Raw genomic sequence first — 22,247 nt, 5'->3', positions numbered from 1 at the left:
AAGCGATTACAAAATATAGATTCTATCTAAAAAGAAAAGTGGAAATTCAAATTCAACTGAGATAATAGTTTATTGGCATACCTTTTTAAATGTAGTTAACAGTATTTTCTCGGCTATATTAACTGATCGGTTATATAGTACATATGTAAGTGGATGTAAGTACAAGTACATTGCAACCCAAAATTTGTTGTACGAACGAAGTATTTTTAAATAAATAGTATAGTAGGTGCTAATTGAAATTATATTTTTGCACATGTCCGCCTGTTGTGAAAACAGCTGCATCCACTCTGGCGAGAGAGGTGCTACCATTTGGCCAAAACTAAAACTAACTAACTCTAATTGCACTCCAGTGGTTAGATAAGCTTATGCCTTCCGAGGGATGCCGTTTGGATCGGACTGCAGTTTTCGATAAGCAACCCCTCCTCGCTGCCCGTGCCGTTCGTAGACTTGTTGTTGTGGACGCGTTTCAAGGGCCTCTTGCGCTCCAGATCACTATTGCATTGATGCAGCTCCACAGTCTGCAGACTCTGGGCACGCTGGAGCGATAGCCTCAGTGGCTTCTTTGGTGGAGTGGGCCGCACTGTTGGCGCTTCCGGTAATGGCTTCGATTCGTTTTCGCTCTCGAAATCCAGGGACTTGACACTTCGCATGTCGGAGGGCAAGCGTGCTCGCAATGTTTGCACTTCATTGTTTCGGCTGCGTGGCGTGTCCCGGCGTCGTTCCAGTCTATGAAACAAATAAGAAATATCAATAATATGCTCGTAAATAAGAATTTCTACGTTTCAGATAAAATGTGAGAAATTAATGAATTGAATTGTATTGATAACCACAATTCAATTTACAATGATCCCGAACTGGTACTGAGCGCACTCTAACTGTATTTGCTGATTAAAAGCACCTGGGGCGGTAGTACTAGCGCTTAATTCAGAGCTCGTCGTGCTGTATGCGCACTTGTGCGGATATGGGGAACCATGGCTGTAATCCCTTCAGTGTGGAACACGCCATGTAAAAAAAGTTTCCATATGTGGTCATCAATGGTTACCTTCCGACACGCAAAAACTAAGCAGAATCTTCTGATATGACAAGAGCCTTCTCAATATCCAATATTTTTGAATATCTTTATAAGCAAAACATACATACATACATACTTGAATTTAGAAACCAAATTTTAAGTCGATCAGTAGAAAATTGCCGAATATTCAAACAAACTTTCGAGTTCGGTTTACCCCACTTGGAGGTCGAATTTTCCAAAACAGAACATACTAGTATATTGCTTACCCATTGTATTGGTTAAGATGCTCGACGCTGCGCGCATGCGTCCCTATCAGGTGATCTCGATGCAGCTGCTGCTGGGCGCTGGTTCTTTCTCTTTGGCGCTCTTGGCGTTCTCGCTCGCGCTCTCGGTCGCGATGTCGTTCTTTCTCACGCTTGTAAGCCTGCTGTATGTAGGCGGAGTCACTATTGATGGAGATCTTTGAGGCAGACAGGGACTTGGAGGGCATGGAGTAGATGTTGGGCGTGCGTTCGCGCAAATCAATGTGCGTGTTTTCCTTGATGAGCGTCTTGGTCACGTGGCTTGGACTTGTCGCTTTGCCAGGACCCATTTGTTGCTGCTCCTCGCCCAACAGCTCGATGGGCTTGCCACCCACCAGGGTGGTGATGTAATTTCCACGCTGAAAGATCTGCGGCTTCTCGGGTGGCGTTGACGGCGGTGACGATATGCTTATGCTGGTCACATGAGCGCTGTTTGCTTGCGATTGTTGTTGTAGTTGCTGCGGAGCGTGTAGTCGTTGCTGTTGCTGCTGCTCCTTCATCGTTTGCAGCTCGCGCACTTGCTCCTCCAAATAGGATATGCGATGCTGCAAGCGCATGTTGTTCTCCTTCTCCTGGTCCAATTGCTTCTGTGGTATGGGAATGGACTTTTTACGCAACACGACCATCTGGCACTTGCCCGAGTTCCCCACATGCTTCTGCAACTCTTCTTTGGTCTTGCACGTCACGAGGCGCCCATTGATCTCCAGTATGCGATCGCCCTTGTACAAACCATCGCCTTCAAGAGCCCATTCTACGAAGAATCCCGGATGTTCGGGCTTCAGCTGAGCGGCCCAGCGGCCGGTGGTAGCATGAACTGCATGCAGACTTAGCGTCACTCCGGAGCTAATGATGTTGTAGAGCGTCTGCGCCTCTGGCTTGGATTTCTCCAGGCGCGCTTGCAACGCGCGAGCTTCTTCCACAATCGACAGCATCTGCAGTTCTTCGCGTCCCAGCGCATACTCCAGTTCCGCTTGGCGGATGCGTATGTCTATGTTGCTGCAATTAAGTGGGAAAGAGAACGGGCTTGTCTTCAAAAGTCTCAGTTACTACAGTAAATATATATATACTTACTCTGTTATATCAAGTTTTTCAAGCGCACTCTTCAAGTTTTTAATCTTGATGCGTTTGTTCTCCGCTTCGGCCATCAATCGATTTAGCTTTTGCTCAGCAGCTGGTTTCTCAGACTCGTCCAGGGGCGGGCCGGTGGGGCGTGGCAGCTTGCCCAGACACAATTGAATGCGCAAGTTCTGTATGACAGCCTCACGATCCTGAAGAGCAGATCGCAGCTCCTTGGACTCGCTGCGTGTGGACCGCGATGAAAGAGTGCCACCCAGCGATGTTCCCTTGCGTCTACGGCCAACGGTGGCGCAGTGTGGGGTGGCGCCATTGCTCAGATGTGTGTCGTTGCTGTCCTGGTGTAGACTGTACTTGGCGCAGCTCTTCGGATTGGGACTGAGTATGGTCTGTAAGGAGCAAGTGAAACATTTGAGATTTAATGGAAAGTTCGACTGTACGTAATACTAGCATTAGGTGTGCCGGCTAACAATTTTCTTGACGCAGCTCGTAACCTTCTTAAAGCAGACATTCTAATCACTAGGTACAAGCGCTTACCAGCTGAATGTATTTCAACCAAATGATATGTACAAGTATATCGTAAAAAACTTGTTTTTTTAACAAGAGCATTTAGTACTAAGGTTACATAATATGCTTTGTTCAAGGGGTAACTAAAAGGAAGGTTTAGAAATCATGTTCTATTTTTGGTAGCACTTATATCTCGTCTAAAATTAATTAACTAAAATTTATTTGTAATTTTATTTATTGGTTAGGCCATTATCCCTTTGGGTTTTTAGGATATTTTGGCATTTCATATTAAACATTTGACTAAACAATTAAAGGGATAACACCACAACTAATACAGGCAGTTTTTTAAAATGCATATTTTAAAAATAAATATACATTTTTTAAATTAACGTTTCATTCTAAGCGCAACTGCAATAATATTTTTCGCCATATTTAAAACTTTTTATTATAATTATATTTAAAATATAGTTCAATTTCCATTGGTATTTAAATGTATTTACCACATAAATCGTAATATCTTGAAATATGTAGATATAAACTAATTAAGTCGGGTGTCACGACTTTGAAATACTCTGTACATATGTTAAGCATAAATATACAAAGTAAAAAAAATTAATAAAATAAAAAAAATTGATTGATTTTATTTTATTTTATATTCCAACTCACGAAAACGGTGTATAATACATATAATACATACTTGTATGTTAAGAATAAATATACAAAGTAAAAAAATTTATTAAAATAAAAAAAAGAACGATTTTATTTTATATTCCAACTCACGTAAACGGTGTATAATTTACATTTACAGAGCAAATTTGCCTATGTGAGTGTATGCACGTCTTTGCGTGACTATTCCTGTCTGTGTGAGCATGCACGCAGCACAATGTTGAAACTACGCAGCAGCAACAACAACAGGTGCGGGCCGCGCTTGGGCAGCAATTACAGTGAAAACTCTCTTGGCCGGACACTCACGGTCGGCCAATTTTTGTCCGCCCAAGGGGATAACTTAAATACTTTATATGCCGATCGAATGTTTTAGAAAAAGAGAGTGTCCATAAAGTGAGCTTTCACTGTATATAACTTCTGTATAACTTCTGGCTATAACTTCCTGTTTAATCGGTTTATCATAATAAAATTTGGCATAATCACTATCTGCATTTGAAATTTGGCTTGGAAAATCATGGGGAGAGGGGGGGGGGGGGCTATTCATCTTGTCTTGTCATGCTGATCAAGAATATATGTATGTACATATATACTTTGTGGGATCTGCCACGCCTCCTTCTGCCTATTACTTTTTTCAGCTCGCGCAAGCCTTATATACTTTTGTACATTTCAAGTACAGAGTATAAATATATCGAGGTTAAGCATTGAAAATGCAAGGTATTATTTAAATGCTCGTTTTATTAATATTTTATAAAAGTACAGATGTATGGATGTGTGTTTAATGAGCTATAGTTGTCCTTGGCAGTGCTTAATTGTCCTTGGGTATGTCGTACACGCCGCACTCCCTATTGGCGGGCAAGCTTGCGTCTGAAAAAGTGCCTATTCAGTCTTGTTTTTAAGAATGGTGTTTAATATGCTCACCAATTTTCTTGGGATAGGGCAAATTCAAGTTGTCCATAATATTGATGAACACCTCAAGGCTCTTGGTCAAACGTGGGTTATATTGCTTCTCCTCCCAGACACTGCTTTCTAGCTGACCTCTGCAAAAAGCACATTGCTCAGAATACCCTTCTCTGAGTAATTCTTGCAGGCACTTACTTGTAATCGTGTGCTGGATAAATGCGGAAATTCTCCGGCAATGTGAAGATCTTTGAATGGACATTCTCGTAGAGGCTTTGAGAGCTGCCCTCTTGAAAGTCGGTGCGTCCACAGCCCCGTATCAAGAGAGTGTCGCCGGTGAAAACACAGCCTTGCTCTCGCACAACATATGTCATGCAGCCATTGGTGTGACCCGGAGTGGCCAGTGCATCTATGCGATGACGTCCGAACTCCACTTGCTCCCCCTCCTTCAAATGGATGTCGGCCTTGGCGCCACTAGCGGCAGCAATTACCGACTGACAGCCCGGCAACAGTTGCTTCAGCCACCCACTGCCCGTTATATGATCCGCATGCATGTGTGTGTTGACTATAAAGGTGTGGTTTTCAAGATCTCATGGTGAAATTCGTAGCTCAAAGGTCGATAAATCCGGCTTACTTGCATATTTAAGGGTAAAGCCCAGATCTTTCACCAGCTGGGCGTCCCGCTTGGCCTGCTCTAGCACAGGATCAATGATAACGGCCTCACCGCTATTGGCATCAGCCAAGAGATAGCTGTAGGTGCTGCTCTCGGTATCGAAAAGCTGGTGGCGTTTCGTAAGTTGAATTTTATTGATTGACATCATGTAGAATTTTAAAAATACAACAACTACCCACTTGGCGAAAGAAGAAGTCCTGCGTGAAGGATATGCGTGTTGGCACAGTCATGTTGCTTCGACAATGATGTAAACGCTGTTGTTGTTGTAGCCAGGTGGGCGATACAATTGACGGGCCTGGCTTAGCGAGCTTAGCAGTTTGTGCTCGCAACTGCCGAAAAGTTGAAAGCAGACTGGAGGCAACGATTTTCATTTTGTCGTGTTGTTGTGCTTATCGTTTGTTGCCTATGGAGCGAGTGTGTGCAAGCCCCTAGAAAGCTTCACTCTTGGATCGTCACTATGACTAGTTATTTTATTGCGATTCTGTCAGCAGCTACTTATTTACTGTTTAATATTTGGCAATGGTGGTTCTCTTGCTCCAATGCTAGTGTGTGCATCGATACAACTTTAGCGATACTGAAATTTATTTGGATTATTTGTTAATTCCTATTAATGAACATCTGATAATTTTTGCGTAGATACAAACAAACATATGTATACACACTTGTGCTCATCGACGCGTAAGAATATCACAGCATTGTTATTCAATGGAAGCACAAATAACTTTCTCTCTTTCGCAGTATCTCTCTGAGTGACACTCAACTTTTGCTAACTACTTTGGCAGCTTTTCATTTAGTTTTACAAACAGCAATTTTCATCATTTTCTGTTATACAAAGTAGTAATAGATTTCAGCCGCATCAGCTGTTGACACCGCACCGCACATTGAAGAGTCCACAAGCTACTGAAACAGAAAAACACTCATCACTAGCGTCAAGTTCGCAGCATATGCGACGAGCTTTTCGAAGAGCTTTCAAAAAACCTGTTGCTTGGTTAGTTGACGTAATATTAAGCTTTGGGTACGTGACCATAGCCAGCTGTGGAGGTGCATCGAGAGACCGGCCGGGTTGATGTTTACAATTCACCGATAAAAGAGCAATTGAACACCCAGCCGTATAACCATCGAATGACCAACAACCCATGCATATTGGGCTTGTCTGATACATACATACATACATACATACGTATGCAACCCTTTTAGGATGCTCTGATAGCTCCTAAGCAAAGTGATGCCTGCATTCTCGGGGCACCCCTTCCAAGGCACGCGGTTGAAAAACTTTTAGAAATTGCCGGACCTTGTCCAGTTTGAACGTGAGAATTTTTGATAGCGATGGTTTCCTAACCTTTGAGTTGGATCATAAGCAAATTAGCATATTTATATGCTAATGTCGACACTTTGACGGTAGCCAGTTGCGGTCTTGATTTAAAGAAATGTACGTTGAGAAATTCATGGAGAAATTGTCTGGAAGAAATTAATCTACCGAATATACCATGAATACATATGTACATACGTGTGTATGTAAGAATGAATGAACATAGGGGTGCAAGATGCAATTTGTAACGTGCTATGAGAGTTAAGGTAGCCACCCTTCTTAGGTTTGAAATAATTTAAAATTTAAATTTTAAATAGACACAGAAAGTTGCTTGCATATAAAATTTTGTGCACATGCATGGTTAAGAGCTCGTGAATTCACAAGGATAAGTAAAATATTTTACTATTGAAATATTCGATGTGTGGAGTAAAAAGGGCTTATTATTATTATTTATTATGCAGCAAAAAAGTAGACTGGGCACCAAGAACACAAGACACGATCAAGCGAGGTAGTCCCCCATCTAAGCCTTGACCAGGACCGAAAACGCTGAAGCATTCAGCGTGATGGCGTGGTGAAAAGTGAATTTTATGCTACATTTCAGTAGCTGAATTATAAATTATAGTGTTTTATAATTTTCACCAAGTGGCATTACTTAGCTTCTTAATTTTTAAAAATGAATAATGGCTGATGAAATTAACATTATTAAAATCGTCAATGCTAAAGTTGGAGGCAAGTTTTGCAAGTGCTTATGGGTGTGAAGCTGCATATCGCACATAAAAAATATTTAAAATGTATGTATAGTATATAGAAATAAATATAGTGACATAAATCTAGCAGATTCATTACGAACTTCTATAAGTAAAGAACAAATAGACTCTGAAAAATTAATAAATTAATATATATGAATGTAGTCACAACTTTTTCCAGTGTACTTTTTTATATAATTTTTTGTTCGTAGTTTTTGATGGGCTCATAACCCTAACGATAGTTTTTTTTTTGGTAGATATAAAATTTTTTGCCCACCACTGATATAAAGAAAATGTAGGTATAGATTACGAGTTCTTTTATATGTACTTACTACTACTACTGTACTACTACTTAACTGAAGTTTTTCCCTAATGTATATACATATGTATTTTAATGAACGCATTTCTTGGTTCATAATTCATAATAATATCTGTTATTAATTTTCACTCGATGTTATATAGTATTGCTTTATCTGAGCTGCCATTTTATAATTTTCTTGTACATACATATGTATTTATTATTGATTTAAAAAAAGGTTATGAAATTGTATATTTGGGCAATTACTTGGTGCTCTTGTAAACAAAAAATGGATCCAATTACCGAACAAAATGATCATTAGTCATGCCCAATTTATTAAGCCAATAAATATTGCTCATTTGTTATTTATAGCTTCGACAGTTAATGGCCAATTGGCAGCTTCCCCTATTCGCATCAATGCAAAACATATACAATTACATATGTACATACAAGTATGTATGTACATATGTGTGTTATTGTACTTTTGCTTTCAGTCGCTTTGAGTGAAAGTACATACTTGTATTTCAATATTGTTGCCTTTGTTGGTGGAGTACGGCTAAATAGTTTGGCCTCTTCTACTAACTTGCCAGCAAATCACTCTACGAGTGTACTTGTGTGTACGTACATATGTATGTATGTATGTCTTTGGGTGCTTAGATTGCTAAAAAAAACTGTGAGTTTTTTAAGCGTACATTTGTACATACATTACTCGTACATATACATATGTATTTGGTTGCATCTGAATGAGTTGGCGTGGCTCCGTGAAAGTGTTGCTTAAAAATGCATTACAATGCATAAACAATTAATAGTTGAAAGATACTTTAGTGTGTACTTATGCTTATACCACATACAAATGCACATACATATGTACATACATTTGTCTGTATTTGTGTACAGATGTGTGTGAATGTGCTTTTCTTAAGCGAGCATTTTTAACGCTTTAATTTGTGAGCCACAGCGTCGATTTTTTTGTGTTTGTCTGTTGTTTTTGTAGCATGCCACACACATTCATTTTGCATGTTTGCGCTTTATTTGTGAATTTCATTTTCGACAACTTTCTACCGTGAAATTATGTAAAGCGTATGAGTGTTTGGGGTGTGTATTGTAGGTGCGTGTCTATACATAATTACCCTCAAGTATTTGCAAGCTTATATAATCGGGCTAAAAAACTGCAGCCCAGCATTGTCTTGTTAACACCGCCTTAATTATGGAATCATATTTTAAATTGGCCCGCTACATACCATAGAGGCGGATTTCTGTTTGGCGAAGGCGCGATGATGCGCGGAAATCGGTTCACTAACCACACTTCCGGTGTCCATGTCGGGGGAATCACGAAGTGTCTGCGAAGTCTGTAATAAAAATATGGATATTATTTATGTGCCGTTATTTTTGTAATGTGGCAAGAAACTACAAGATTACAGATACATATGTATGCATGTATATAAGTACATACATCCATTCAATGTCACTACTGACAAGACAATAACAATTTTTTAGCACGCTTTAGTATTTTCTCAGCGGCCGATCAACTGCTCAGCTCTAAATGCAGCCAATTACAGCGGCATCTCCATTGGATCTACAACTTACTGGGCCTATGAGTCAACAGTCTTCAAACCTTACACACACAAGCACACATTTAAAAATCACTTTAATTTGCTTTACGGTCTGTTGCGCAAAAACAATTGCCGGTTGTCGCTCTCTGGGCTGTGCGGCCCCGAAGCGGTGTCTAATATTTTCGGTCCGCCAGATTTAACAACTCTGTCATGTTACCATTTTGTGCTACTGAGCCATTTTAATTAGCTTACTAGAATCTTTTCCATTAACATATGCACATTTAACAGGAACGTCTTTTGTTGGCACTTTTGACAAAACTATACCCTTTCCTCGAATCTAAATGAGCTGTAAAATGCGCTTCACAAACTGTCAAGTGCCGTTACGAAGCGTCAAAGCGATTGTTTTTGTAAAGGAATAAGCAAAGTCTGCCCTGCTGTGCCATAATTGTTGCACGCACTTGTTTTTGTTCACTTTCCGACTCCCACAGTGCGCAAGCCTAGACGTAACTTCGAGCTGCTCTTTGTACCCAGCCGCCACAACCAGCAAAAACAAAGAAGTGCATTCGATATGCAAATTTGTAATGTTGCTGTTGCTGTTGCTGTTGTTGCCATCTACACGACAGCATCTTTGATGCTGAGCTTGTAGCTGAATAGATGTGTGTATAGATTATATTACCTAATGCTCCGAGATTTCCTCCCATTTTCTTTTCACCCTTTTTTCTGCGCGTAACGGCCATAACATGGCCTCGGATATTTCTCAAATAGCGGAGAAACAAAGAGCCTCATTTATACATGACAATTGTCACAGATACTTTAGACATAGATACATACCACTACATAGCCATATACTTGTATCTACAAATACGTGTATGCTTGTACATATGTATGTGTGTATGCTGTGGTGGGGTTGTCGCTTATGTTCAGCGCTAAGAAAGTCGCCTTCGCCAACGACCATACCACGCTGAATACATCGGTTCTCGTCTGATCACCGAAATTAAGCAGCGTCGGGCGCGGTTAGTACTTAGATGGGGGACCGCTTGGGAACACCGCGTGTTGTTGGCATCTGTTTGTCCCAAACGCAAACTTCTTTTTTGCACATTTTTTTTTATACCTAATCTATTTTTTGCATATTACATTTAACCCCACACTTTTCGCTCGCAAACCAACTTAACGCCATGCATACCAATGCAATATTCTTTACTAAAAAGCGATATCCGTATTTCCTTTCAAGTACTTACCAAAATCAAATGGCAGATTCTATAAATATAGTCTCCACACTAATAACACTATTGATAAATTTAATAAGACTATCCGTTTGCTACACTCATTCATTAATACGTCTACAACTAATAAATTAACGAAACATTTTTTTACCACCAATACTATAGAGAGAAACTCTGCCAATTCCCATTTGTCTTAGCTACAAATAGCCCAAAATATAAGGTTGAAGATGATACATAAGAAGCAAACGTCAAAACGATTGATGAGCTCATCTTTTTGATTGCTGCGCGATCAAATTAAATATTTAAAAATTATTTGCACAATCCACGTACCCTACCAGCTGGTTCTTGTAATCAAAAACGGCTTATAGGTGTAAGATTTAATATAGTTATATTACAAGTTTTTTTTCTTGCCTAGTTTTCCTTGGCCATTAAATATTGTCTTAATTCTGTAAATATCAAAACTTGAAGCAAAAGCTAAAATAAATCAAATAAATATCTAAGGCTACTTTTATATTATTTGAATCGGCCTTAAAGTACAAATATACCTCTCAGAAGTAGGGGGACAAATAAATCAGGGACTAAAAATAAAAGCATGCTTAGGCTAACATTTTACCGAACTTTTTTAAAAAGGAATCATTAACTTATTAATGAATTAAGATAAGGATTTTTTTGTTGTTGGTTATGTTTTCCAATTAAAAATATATGTTTATACTACTATAATAAACCCTAGATAACATATACTAATTGGTTATTACTCTAATAGTCCCTAATCGGCACTCTAGAATTTATTTATGCTAATACTACTAACTTATGAAGTTGTTGAAAAAAGAAATTATAATAAGCACGTAATAAAAATTGGCCAAGAAACATTGCTTATAAATTTTACACAATTTTTAGGGGATATAGGGGAATACCTTAAAACTAAAAGTGTTAAAGGCGATTATCATTCATTTAACTACCAAAGTTAAGATAATGTTGTTGATAGTCTATAATCTTCTAAATAGTTTTTTTTTTTGATTAGGAATTTTAGACTTAAATTGTATCCATTTTGTTAATGTATCTCCGAATGTTCAGTAAACTTGTTCTCAAGGCTGTAGCTTTCAAGGTAGAGTGACAGAGTCATTAGTCTCGTGGACTAATTACCATGTTGACTGACTGGCTGGCACCATTTCTACAAAGTCTGCCTAGAACTCATCAGCTCAGCTCAGCTCAGCTCAGCTCGTGTGTCCCATCTACCTATTTTCTTGGGTGTAAGCTTTATAGTAGTTTGCGTGTTTGTTGCCGCAAAATGGAGCCATCGAGACAGACAGACAGACCGACAGAGAAACAAACAGGAACTACACGACATGTTAAGTTGAGATACCTGCCTACCTACAACAATGCATGTTGCCATCTATTGTTAAGAAATGTGTAATATGTGTGTGTGTGTGTGTCTAATGTGGGTCTATCATTAATCTAATTTCGCTCTAACGCCTAATTAGGCTCCCCAAGCGTGCGCATTGGAAAGAAGAAGAAGCGGCCTTTTTGTCTCTCTGATGGATGGATAGAGCTCGACAAGTATGAATGAAAAATTCGCACATGGTCCTCTCGCAGATACAATTGTGTGCACTTTGCTGAGCTTCGCCTAAGCACTTTACTAATGGTCTGAAATGAAACAATTTAGGCTGATTATGGGGCTTGCAACTGAAACTTTTGGAAAACGACACTGGTTGCTTGCTTGGTTGGATCGTTGGATGGTTGGCTGGTTGGATGGCTGAATGGATCGTTGCAGTGTCAGTTACAACGTGAGAGCGCCCGCAACTTTTTTGCACTAAAAGGCGACCATGCACCCGTGCTCAGGCAACCATGAAGATCATTCAACTATGTCTATGGGCTACGTGCATGCGAGTATGGTTGCCACCTATCGTGGCACGTACAATTTGCGTGCCTATCGCTGCTACCTCGAGAACTCAGTGGAAGCCGAAGTCGAAGTCGAAGGGTTGTTGGCCAAGTTGTGCGGCTTGGCAAGCAGAACAAATTCAATAACAAGTGCAAGACATCGCAACAGCCCTACAAACTGCGGGCTCCGCATTCTACTCTACATATACATACATACGCGTACGATAAATGTACATACATATAATACAGGTAGTATGTGTTCCAATGTGTACATGCTTCCCAGGCTTTGGCATGAGAGCGTCGAGGGCGTCGAGGTTGAACCGCTGAGGCGCAACCACCGAGTGTGTGGCTGATAATTACAACGACCGTGGTCGCGCCAAAAAAATAAAAATAAAAATAACACGGACAAAACTAGAGGCTATTGTGCTGACCCCAGGATTCTCTATACTGTTTGTCAATCCATACATACTTGTATATATATAAAATAGTCGATGCGAACTTAGAAAGTCTATGGAATATATTCTCAATTACTTATAAGACCTCGATGGGGAAGGATACTTTAAAGAATTATATTTTAAATTTTGAATTTTATTTAAACTACGGATCTCGTAAAATTGGTAGACTTATAATAGTTTCATTCCTAAATACCTCTAAAAAGAGAATCCGAGTACTTTGAACTGCAAAGATACAAAAATGTTATAGCTCGAATGAATAATGCAACATCCAAACATATAAATATTATTCAAAAAGAAGTGTACATTATTTTTTAGAGAACACATATTAATATTACAATAGAGTACTCATCCTCATTCAGATCTGAATAAGATTGAACTTGTTAGCATGGTTAGATTCATAAGAAGTACTGGTGGTTGAATTAATGGATATATGTTAATGTAGAGATTATATGGCAGCAGAATGGGTCTTCTTAGGCCTAAGTGGGAGGGTGAACAACATCACCCCGGCCATTGAAACCTAACCTAACCTAACTCATCCAAAAGACTTTTTTCCTTGAGACTAATTTTGTATTCCTTGGCAATAGAACTGACAACATTGTATTTTCTACTTGTTTTTACATAATCAAGAAATAAAAAAGGTATGTATATCAATAAAAATTCCTGGTTTTTTAAACGACTTTAAAAAAGGAGGAGTTTATCAATTTTTGTTTGTTTTTTTTTATTCGACTGGGTGAACCGATTTTGAAGTTTCTTTTTGTATTTGAAAGCTGAAGCGGGAAGCCCGTGTGGACCGATTTGAATTTGGTTCAGTACTGACAAAACCATATAATTCTTAAATCATACACAATTTTCATGGGTTTTGGGTTTAATGAGAAGACACCCGGTAGATGAGTGTCAAATTTAATTTGTTTACTTTTTAGTGCATATTTATTTGTGTTAGAATTGTTTGAAGTTTTTTTTTGTCTTAAAATTGTTATTTATATTTTATTTATTCTAAATAATGCGAAAAATTGAATTTAATAATTCTTTTTCTCTTTTTAATAAATTTATGTAAAGAACCGTATAGACTGTTTTGAAGTAGGGTGTCAATGGGTCCAATACATACATATTTGCCTAATTATTGAACCACCCTTGGTACAACCATAGTAAGTAGCTTAGAACTTTCATTCGCTTAGTGTTTTTATACATTTTTGAAAAAATGAACCACGACTGCAACCACAAGAAGAACAACTGAAGCGGCGGCGAAACATTTCAGCGTTTCCGGTGTCAGTGAGACATGACAAAAAGCCACGTTTATTAAGTAATTTGGCACAAGGTGCGATAGACAAGTTGGAGCTGCTAAGCGGTTGTTGTAGTTGCTCTGTGGTTACTGTGTGGTTGTTGTTTGGCGTGTTGGTGCAGAACTAGTTGCAAATGTACTGTTGAATGTGTGTTGAAATAAAAATTGCATTTTTCCATACTACTTATTTTTTGTTCGGTTATTTTTTGTTGTTCTTAGTTTTCATGTTGTTTCCTTTTTTTTTTGGAGAGGCAGACGCGCTTAGAAAGCAACTGGGACACTTCGGGGCAGTTAGATAGAGTTGGAGTTAGGCGAGGCGGGCCTGCAGGTTGAGGTGACGTTTATTGAAACTTGTTCGCTGGATTCCGGTATTTTTGTTGCTTTATCAACGCATTTAACTCATTTTCGTGTTTGTTCTTGTTGTTGTTGTTGTTGTTGGCTATGACGATGATGTTGCTCTGCTTTGGCATTTGGCTGTTGCCTATTGAGAAGTCAACAAGTCAACGTACTGCCACACAAATGACCTAAAAAATAATGGACACAAGTTTCAAAATTTGTGTCGCCTTCGCCTCTGTCTTGAACTTGTCAATGTGCTCGAGACTCTAGACTCTAGAGTGACCAAAAGGCCCCGTGGGAGCCCCAGTCGCGTCTGTAAGTGTAGACGAGTGTGTTGGCTTTCAAAATCGAAAGAGAGAAGCAGCAGCACCGGCGCTGATTATGGCCATAAATTCTAATCAGCACTCAATGTTGTTATTGTCTCAATTAGCGCTGCTTAAGATGAAATTTGTTTGACTTTCAATCTCTTTTCAAATCTTTCAAATCGGGTTGTTGTAGGTGCCTTTTAAAGCTCTTCTACGGTTCACTTAACAAATTATCAAAATACGAGCAGAACTGTTGCTCTTTCCGATTGCAATGGGGGTATCTACATCTATAGTATGTACATACTTGTACTATATAGGTGGACGCAAACTAATTTGTCGCTTCACTAAGCACGACTCAACGCCAGTCGCTTTTTGTTAACAATTACATTCTGCATTTAACAAAAAGTGCATGCCATTTTACCCAAAGATATACGAACTATGAGGCGTTAGATGGCAACAAACGAGTATGCATAGAGAAACAAAGACTTCCCACGCGCTGAACTTTGCGTTTAAATCGAATGAGCGTTTTATGCAAATTAAACACGACATCAAAAGCAATTCTACTCAAAATTACAAACATACCGTATACGCATTTATATTTATTCACTTTTTGTCTATAAGAAGTTGTTGTTCATCTATTTGGGTGTGCATTGGAGGGAGCCCAGACATTTGTGGCGTCTTACAGTGGAAAAAATAAAACAGACACCCTGCTTTGCTTTAACCTTTCATTTTAAGATAATCTTTGAGAATCTATGAGAGTTCAAAAAATTGTCAATTACTTGTACCGCTTTAAATACTATTTTAATATCATATTTTAGTTTTTAAAAACTGCAATAAATAAAATTCTACAAATTACTGTTTCAAAACCATTTCAATATATTGATGTTGATATATTTTACAGAATATTATAAAGAAACTTATTAATTTTACAGTAGCATTTCGTAGTTCTTTGTTTCACGGTCACTTCCATAAATCCAAATAAAATGATGACAATGAAATAAATCTACCGCAACAAATATTTATATATAGGTACGTAAATGAAAAATATAAGGCTATATTTATTGTTTGGTAGGTAAATTTCTAACCCCTAAAAGGAATACTTTATATGCAAATATATGATCAGCATGAGCCGACAAATCCATATAGCGATGTCTGTCCGCACGTTTACCGTTTTAGTCCCTACTCCTCCCACAGTCTTATAGCTTCCAAGGCTTCCTTTTTGGATCTTCTTCTTTGAATCAAGGAAGTAAAATAACCTCGGGTTGCCTGGGTATAAGGAGCGTTTACAAACCAAGACTGGGGACTCAGTCGTTTGAGGAATTTGGTTTTTGTTATAAATACCAGCTTCGACGCAGAATAATTTATTTTTTCATCTAGCTTAGAATCAATTATAAAATTGTTTAGTATTGACAATATTAAAATTTTTTGTTTCTCCCACTGTGCATTGGCGCTGCCATTCGTCTGCTCCCCACGTTAAAATGTTTGTATATATTCAAACGTACATACAAAATTATAATTTTTTTAAGGTGTTGCCGTTGCGCTTGGTGCTGCCTGTCAAGCTTGTTATTTATTTCAGCTTTTTTTCTACGCCTAAATTGCTTTAAGATGAGCTCAGTTGCTCTGCGAATACACAATTTCTATATGTACATACAACAATGCAAATAATGTTGTCTAATTGCTTAAATGGTGAAGACGCTCTGTTTTAATATTAATAATAATATGCATATTTTTCTGTGTATATTTATAAACAAACAATTCTGGGCGTCATTTCATATTAATTAGTAAGCTACCAGAAACTGTTAAGATAACAGCGCACTGTTACTTACGCCACGCTTCTGTTAAGAACGATTCTGGGTGCGCATAACTAAGCAGAAGTTAGACAGCGTGCCCGTAACAGCCTCTTTAGCTCAGTGGCAGAGCACTGGTCTTGTAAACCAGGGGTCGTGAGTTCAATCCTCACAGGAGGCAGCAAAAACCCCCTAAAGTGCAAAATTTCCAAAATCGTTTTTTTGAATTTTAGTTTATTTATTAAAGATTTGTAAGTATTTAAAAATTTTGTATTGAAGTATGTACATTATTTCATACTCAATTATTTTGTATGGAGAAAGAGGCTTGTTTTCAAAACGCGCACAAGGTCGAAGTTATACTTTTATTTGTAGGTATTATAAAAAACATTGGGAACATTGTTGTAGTGCCCAAGGCATGTTTGTTTTCAACATTTTGGAAATAAACACAAATTTGACCTGCGGGCTGCATTTATTAACAGCTGTGCGTTTTCAAATATTTATGAACAACTGCTTTTGGCATAGTTTCCCCATTAAAAAAAAAAAAAAAACTATCTGAATAGTAAGGTATTATATTCGTAAGATATTTGTCACACAATTAGCACAACATTGTGTCAAGTGTTTTTGTGGTAGTTACTATAGTTATGTGCACAAGTGTTTCCAAATGACAACAGCAGTGACATTGATAGAAGTAATTATACTATATACTCGTACTAATAATCACACGAGAAGCTATTAGCTGGTAAATGGACCAACACAATGACAAGATGGCAAAAATATTTAGCTGCGAGACAGAACTGGTATTGTGAAACTATTTTAATTGGCTTGACACAAATACGAACACAAGTGCGTTCCGTTTTACCAACAACATGGACGTTTATGATTTTGCATTAGCATTTCTTTGGCTCATTTAAAGTCGCTTGACTTATGCCCGAAGGCCAACAGATAAAAGCCGCGACTGAGCCAACGTGCAGCTGTTTCTCTTACCCGTACTCTGACCTTAAAAGTGTGCGTGTGCTTCGTCGATTCAGAGGGCACTCGCGTTCGAGCCAGGTCCATATCAGGCGTGCACCTGTGCTCAATAATTCTATAACTAGGCATAATTCTTAAGCAGCGTGCAAGTGCTTGCGAATAGAATGTCAGTTTTCAGGTTAAACCTGGCAACTGGGCCATTCAGATCAGCTGTGAAAGCTGCTGCAGAGATATCTGATTACTTATGCAAATTAATTTTATTGACTCTCTAGAAAGTCAGCAGAAGCTGAAGCTGAAGCAGACGCAGCAGCACCAATTAATTCTGCAAAGCCTAAGCAACAATCAATGCGAAAGCGCAAATGACTGAATGAGCGCCATCGGAAACGTCAATCTGCGGCGAAATCGATCGATGGATTGAATTTATTGTATACGAATACTCCGGATGAAAGTGAAATTATTGTGAGCATCCAGCTGGGTCAGAGATCAGCTGCTTTCTCAGTATATACTTAGAAGATACTAAACAGCAACTCTAACGCATTTCGTTGGCGCAGGCGGCTTATATTAAAGCCCAAAATGCAGGCATGCCCACGAGCAGTTCAACAATCCAAACTTGGAGCTGCATCTTTTCAAAGGCGCCGCAAGATAAACAGACCTGCATACATTCATAAAACGCAGAAACCTTAAAAAACCGTACACAAAATTTACATATTAATGCCACTGCCTCTGATTAGGTTGTTAGCATTGAGCACATAAAAAAAAATAGCTACACAAAAGTCAAGAGAAGCAGCATTTGACGTCAACGGGCCTGGGGGTGCACCACGACATTGACATCCTGTTGAAGCGAGCAGTACGCGGTAAAAGGGTTGCTATGGAATTTTAATGAACTTGTGGAAATGGAAAACATCTATGCCCTGATCAATTGGTATTCAAACGCTCACAATGAGCGAGCTGCTTGCCAGCAGCCAAGTTACAAATGAAAGGTAAATAATTAAAATTAATGACACTATGAAAAACTTGCCCCTACTCGACTCTCGAGTGCAGCCAACACGATTCACGAAGCTCTTTGCGCAGCCATACAAAACGATTAGCAGAGAATTCTATACAATATTGTTCATATATACTTGTATGTATACTCGTGTGTAGGTACCTGCCGCCACTGTATTAACTTTTGATGATGTTTAGAATGTATCTGCCGTTGAGTCAACCGCAAAAATTCATATGTAATTACATGGGATTTATCTACATCTACACCACCACCTCTACACAGCTATAGTTGCAGCGGTCAAGGGTACACCACCATTCTGTATAAGTATGTACAGTACTTGTGTGTTGGGTAGCTGTCTGCGAGTTTATTGATGCTGTGCACTGATTGCTGTTTATGAGTTGCGTTTCAATTTCTGAGAATCAATCATAGATTAGATTTGATTTGAATTTTGCGGTCAGCATGTGTATCGAAGAGGCTTTCATTTCGTATTTTAAAACGGTACTGCCCAACCTACAATCCGCTCAACGTTAATTACAATAAATATATTTCTCTGGACATCAACAATGCAAATCGCGTTTTAATAGCCACAGCGGCTGATTGCTCCAACTCTGACTCTATATAGTATACAGTTGCGCATGCGTAAATTATTCATAAGCTTTTTATCAATTTTCTTTTGGCGCTTTTGCCACCCATTGTTTGTTTGTTTGTTTGGAAGCGAGCCAGACGTTGCCTTTTGTTATGATAACCCATAGACTTGCTTGCCAATCTGAGTAGGTCTATTGTTAGAAGCAGATTTATTCTTCTCCCCAAATGACTATACAGAAAGCTGGCCAGTAATTTAAATATTTCTTCCAGATAGCCTCTCCAATCGCTTCTCAAACGACCTTGTTGTGATGCATTGCAGTTGTCGCAAAGTTGCGCTATCATTGTTTTCCCAACCTCGATTCGGTTTTGAGTTAACTGCCAACGAAGTACTTACGAATAATCCTCAAGTTTTTGACTTAGTGTACGAATAAACATAAACACAAAAGACCCCAACCACTAAATTCACTAAATAAATTGGCAAATTTTTAAGACAAAAACAAGTATCTATGTACTTGTATGTACCATGTTTAAATGTTTCAAGCAATCCCATCTAAGACAAAATAATTACACAGGCTATATGCTTAGCCTTTTTAGTCGAAATGCGTCCACTAATTCTATTAGATGTGTTCATTTAAATATTAACTTTTAAAAATGACTTGTTCTATTGTTGACTAACAAAACACCTTAAACATTCTCGTTTACCCATTTAATATTTAAGTTTATTCCGCTTTATCTGCTTAGGCGATAATGAGGGCATATTTATATTTCTTTTCATCACTCACCCAAATAAGTTGCAAATAATAAAGAGCGCTCCTTAATCCGCTTTTTCACAACTTGTAGAAATTTAGTGCTGTAGCAAAATTTCTATAAATCTTCCCAACAATCACAGAAGGCAACTAAATGCAGCCGAGAATCAATGAAAACATTTCTGATTCGCTGCTACTGTTGCCACATGATGTGCAGAGCGGTGGAGGGGGCGTCGATTGGCTTTTGTGTGAATTATTTACACTCGGGGCTATAAATCAATGTAAGCGGCTTCGATTTGTTGGCTCCGTCTATTGTTGGCTTGGCATCAAAACCGCGTACCAAAAACCGTTACTAAAAGGCGCGCAACACAGTTCGTATTATTGGTATTATTTGAAAAAGTTTGCTCGAATTATGGCCGAGTGTTGGTTAATTAAATCAATAAATTTTATGAATTCAATTTGCCTGTCATTGAACGTTGGCTCCGAAGTGCAGCGGATATATAGAAATTTAGAGACTTCCATTTAGGAGTGCATTTCCGATTTTATGATGACATTTTCCTGGCCAACAAACAGGAAATTTACACTTGAATGTGAAAAGCAAATAAACACAAACACACGCACTACCACTGACAACGGCTTTGTATTTTCATTGCCTGGATGAGGTTGCGCATGTGCAGCACAAAGGCCGAGTCGAGATCGAGATTGCTGTGGAGGAGAGCGCGACGCGTTGTTGCCACTACGACGTTGGCCTAAGCACTGAACGCATGAGAGACCACAAAACAACGGCCAACCGCACAGCTAGTGCGACAAGAGTACGATCAAGAGAATACCACGAATGTGCTCTCTTTGAATTCTGTGCATGCACTGCTCTCTAAGGTCGTAGTTGGTGGTGGGTTTTACCGTATGGAGTCACGCAGACGCAATGCTCAGAGTCTGAGCGGGAGCGGGAGTGCGACGACGACACGGATTAGAGGGATTTGATGTTACAGAATGGGCAGAATAGAGTTGCGCAGTGCATTGAACTTTGTCTTGAGGCACGACTTGAGCGCAACAACTGCAACAATTGCGTCTTCAAGTAGAAGAAGTACAAGTAGGCGTGTGCATATTTTGACAGCTGTCGCTATTGATGTCCATGCCCCAGATCTGTGCATGCAACAAATCGTAAACGCACATTTCCGCGCCCAATATCGCTCTGATTTCAAACCCATTGACTGGCAGTTGGTTTTGTTATTTTCGTTGGCGGTGGTGGTGGTGGTGGTGTTGGCATATCCATATTTATGTCTGCCTGCCTATACATACAGATGTACACACATACCTTCATACATACCCGTAAATGCACTCATCTTGATCTGTTTTTGGATGTGCACGCGCACTCGTGCGCAAAGTCAATTAAAATGATCACAACAGCAACAACAAAAACGTCCTCAGCGCAACCCTTTGTTGGACGAAGTGTGCTTGTAGGGTGTACGGGTTGTAGGGCGTAGGGGGTTGGCAACTAGCGAAGCGCGTTGATTGCATTTGGCCATTAAAAATCATTAAAATTGGCACAGCACCCAAAACAGGCAATCGGAATTAAAAGGCATAAATCAAAAAAAAAAAAAAAAAAAAAAAAGAGAAAAAAGAAGGGCGGCGGATAAATGATGAACCCAAATGTGCACTAAAAACAGGCTCTAAATGAGCACGTGCTGGTCGCAAGTTTCAAGTGCTGTGCGCCTCTCTTGTGTTTGTTGTTCTTTATGTTGATGTTGTTGTTGCTGTCGCCATTGACTGGTAACGGCATCTAATTGTGGTTTTGCTTACGCATTTTGAGTGCTAAAATAAAAAGCACTTTCCAAATGTTTTATATTTATTATGTGCATGGATTTCGATTGGACAACGATGGCGCCTATAAATCACAATTTTGAGAGAATACGTAATAAAAATGTTAGAAAACAGCAAAATGCTTTTCAATGCGATAACCGTTAGCTAAACTCTATTGTATTTCTGTGTGTATCTGTGCGAGAGCTATTACAAAATCGAAAGAGTCTTTTCAAATAAAAGGCGCAATTTCCATACAAGTTTGTGACTAGAGTCTTTCGTTTTCTATAACTCCAACAAAAGACGCACAAAAGACGACACAATAGGCCGACTGAACAGGTGATCTGAGATAACGTGGGCAGAGAGTGAAACAGAATCCAAGAGACCAAAAGAGACACGGAGCGCGGAATGAAAATATGAACTTTGTTTGTCAGTGCAACACAAAGCCACTTCCTCAAGGATATCCCGCCATAAAGTGTGGATGGAGTGCTCTACCTGCTCAGACATTGAAAAATCACTTTTTAAATTTTTTTTTTGTAATGAATTTTCAGGAAAAGAAAAAACCCAAATCCGACACATGAAGAAAAAATCTCAAGGGGCACTTTGTGACCGTGTTTTCATGTTTAGTGGACAGAGGGCAAAGGCCAATGAATAGTGTGGAATGGAGGAGCTAATACCAGCAGTGAGGCAAGCCATCTAGAACAGTAATTTATGCGAATGCGCACTGGCCGTTAATGCGATGCTACAATCTAAGATAATCCTAGAGACCATCTTATTTAAATGAATACTATACGAGCAACATTTTCTGTTCAGAATTGAAGGATTTCAAAAATTGTACTAAAACGTCATCAGATCGGATTGAATG

The 22,247-nt window shown here is 39.0% G+C and overlaps 2 protein-coding genes and 2 non-coding genes across 5 annotated transcripts; 2 read left to right on the top strand and 2 right to left on the bottom strand.

Annotated features, from left to right (window-relative positions):
• Nucleotides 1-51: 51 nt before the first annotated feature.
• LOC115621949 lies at nucleotides 52-20,287 on the bottom strand. 2 transcript variants are annotated; one of them, XM_030515799.1, is made up of 5 exons: nucleotides 19,622-20,287; nucleotides 8,726-8,833; nucleotides 2,386-2,777; nucleotides 1,279-2,310; nucleotides 52-726 (listed from the first exon to the last, which is right to left on the bottom strand). In XM_030515799.1, exons 2-5 carry the CDS (start codon nucleotides 8,801-8,803, stop codon nucleotides 354-356), a joined length of 1,875 nt encoding a protein of 624 aa, XP_030371659.1. In that variant the 5' UTR covers nucleotides 8,804-8,833; nucleotides 19,622-20,287; the 3' UTR covers nucleotides 52-353. The 2 variants fall into 2 exon arrangements, with proteins under 2 accessions (XP_030371659.1, XP_030371666.1); XM_030515806.1 differs by having other exon boundaries at nucleotides 8,786-8,833.
• Nucleotides 4,279-6,014, bottom strand: LOC115621966 (persulfide dioxygenase ETHE1, mitochondrial). The gene is made up of 6 exons (XM_030515818.1): nucleotides 5,794-6,014; nucleotides 5,311-5,705; nucleotides 5,093-5,237; nucleotides 4,657-5,023; nucleotides 4,480-4,598; nucleotides 4,279-4,425 (listed from the first exon to the last, which is right to left on the bottom strand). Exons 2-6 carry the CDS (start codon nucleotides 5,500-5,502, stop codon nucleotides 4,367-4,369), a joined length of 882 nt encoding a protein of 293 aa, XP_030371678.1. The 5' UTR covers nucleotides 5,503-5,705; nucleotides 5,794-6,014; the 3' UTR covers nucleotides 4,279-4,366.
• LOC115620088 lies at nucleotides 9,981-10,099 on the top strand. Its single transcript, XR_003995185.1, has one exon. It is a non-coding gene; the product is annotated as a 5S ribosomal RNA (ribosomal RNA).
• Trnat-ugu lies at nucleotides 16,410-16,481 on the top strand. The gene has a single exon. It is a non-coding gene; the product is annotated as a tRNA-Thr (tRNA).
• Nucleotides 20,288-22,247: the final 1,960 nt, after the last annotated feature.

The sequence above is a fragment of the Scaptodrosophila lebanonensis genome, unplaced genomic scaffold (genome assembly GCF_003285725.1).
Source record: "Scaptodrosophila lebanonensis strain 11010-0011.00,11010-0021.00 unplaced genomic scaffold, SlebRS2 tig00000001-arrow-pilon, whole genome shotgun sequence".
Taxonomy (NCBI): Eukaryota; Metazoa; Arthropoda; class Insecta; order Diptera; family Drosophilidae; genus Scaptodrosophila; species Scaptodrosophila lebanonensis.
The sequence above is the reverse complement of the archived record's forward strand: the minus strand, read 5'-3'. Positions and strand labels throughout refer to the sequence as shown.

Coding starts and splice junctions, on each gene's coding strand:
- LOC115621966 (XM_030515818.1), bottom strand. CDS start 5,502: ATGAAAATCGTTGCCTCCAGTCTGCTTTCAACTTTTCGGCAGTTGCGA. Junction 5,024..5,092: donor CTTTACCCTTAAATATGCAA/GTAAGCCGGATT, acceptor ACACCTTTATAG/TCAACACACACATGCATGCG. Junction 4,426..4,479: donor GCCCTATCCCAAGAAAATTG/GTGAGCATATTA, acceptor GCACTTTTTCAG/ACGCAAGCTTGCCCGCCAAT.
- LOC115621949 (XM_030515799.1), bottom strand. CDS start 8,803: ATGGACACCGGAAGTGTGGTTAGTGAACCGATTTCCGCGCATCATCGC. Junction 2,311..2,385: donor GAAAAACTTGATATAACAGA/GTAAGTATATAT, acceptor ACTTAATTGCAG/CAACATAGACATACGCATCC. Junction 727..1,278: donor CATCTTAACCAATACAATGG/GTAAGCAATATA, acceptor TTTGTTTCATAG/ACTGGAACGACGCCGGGACA.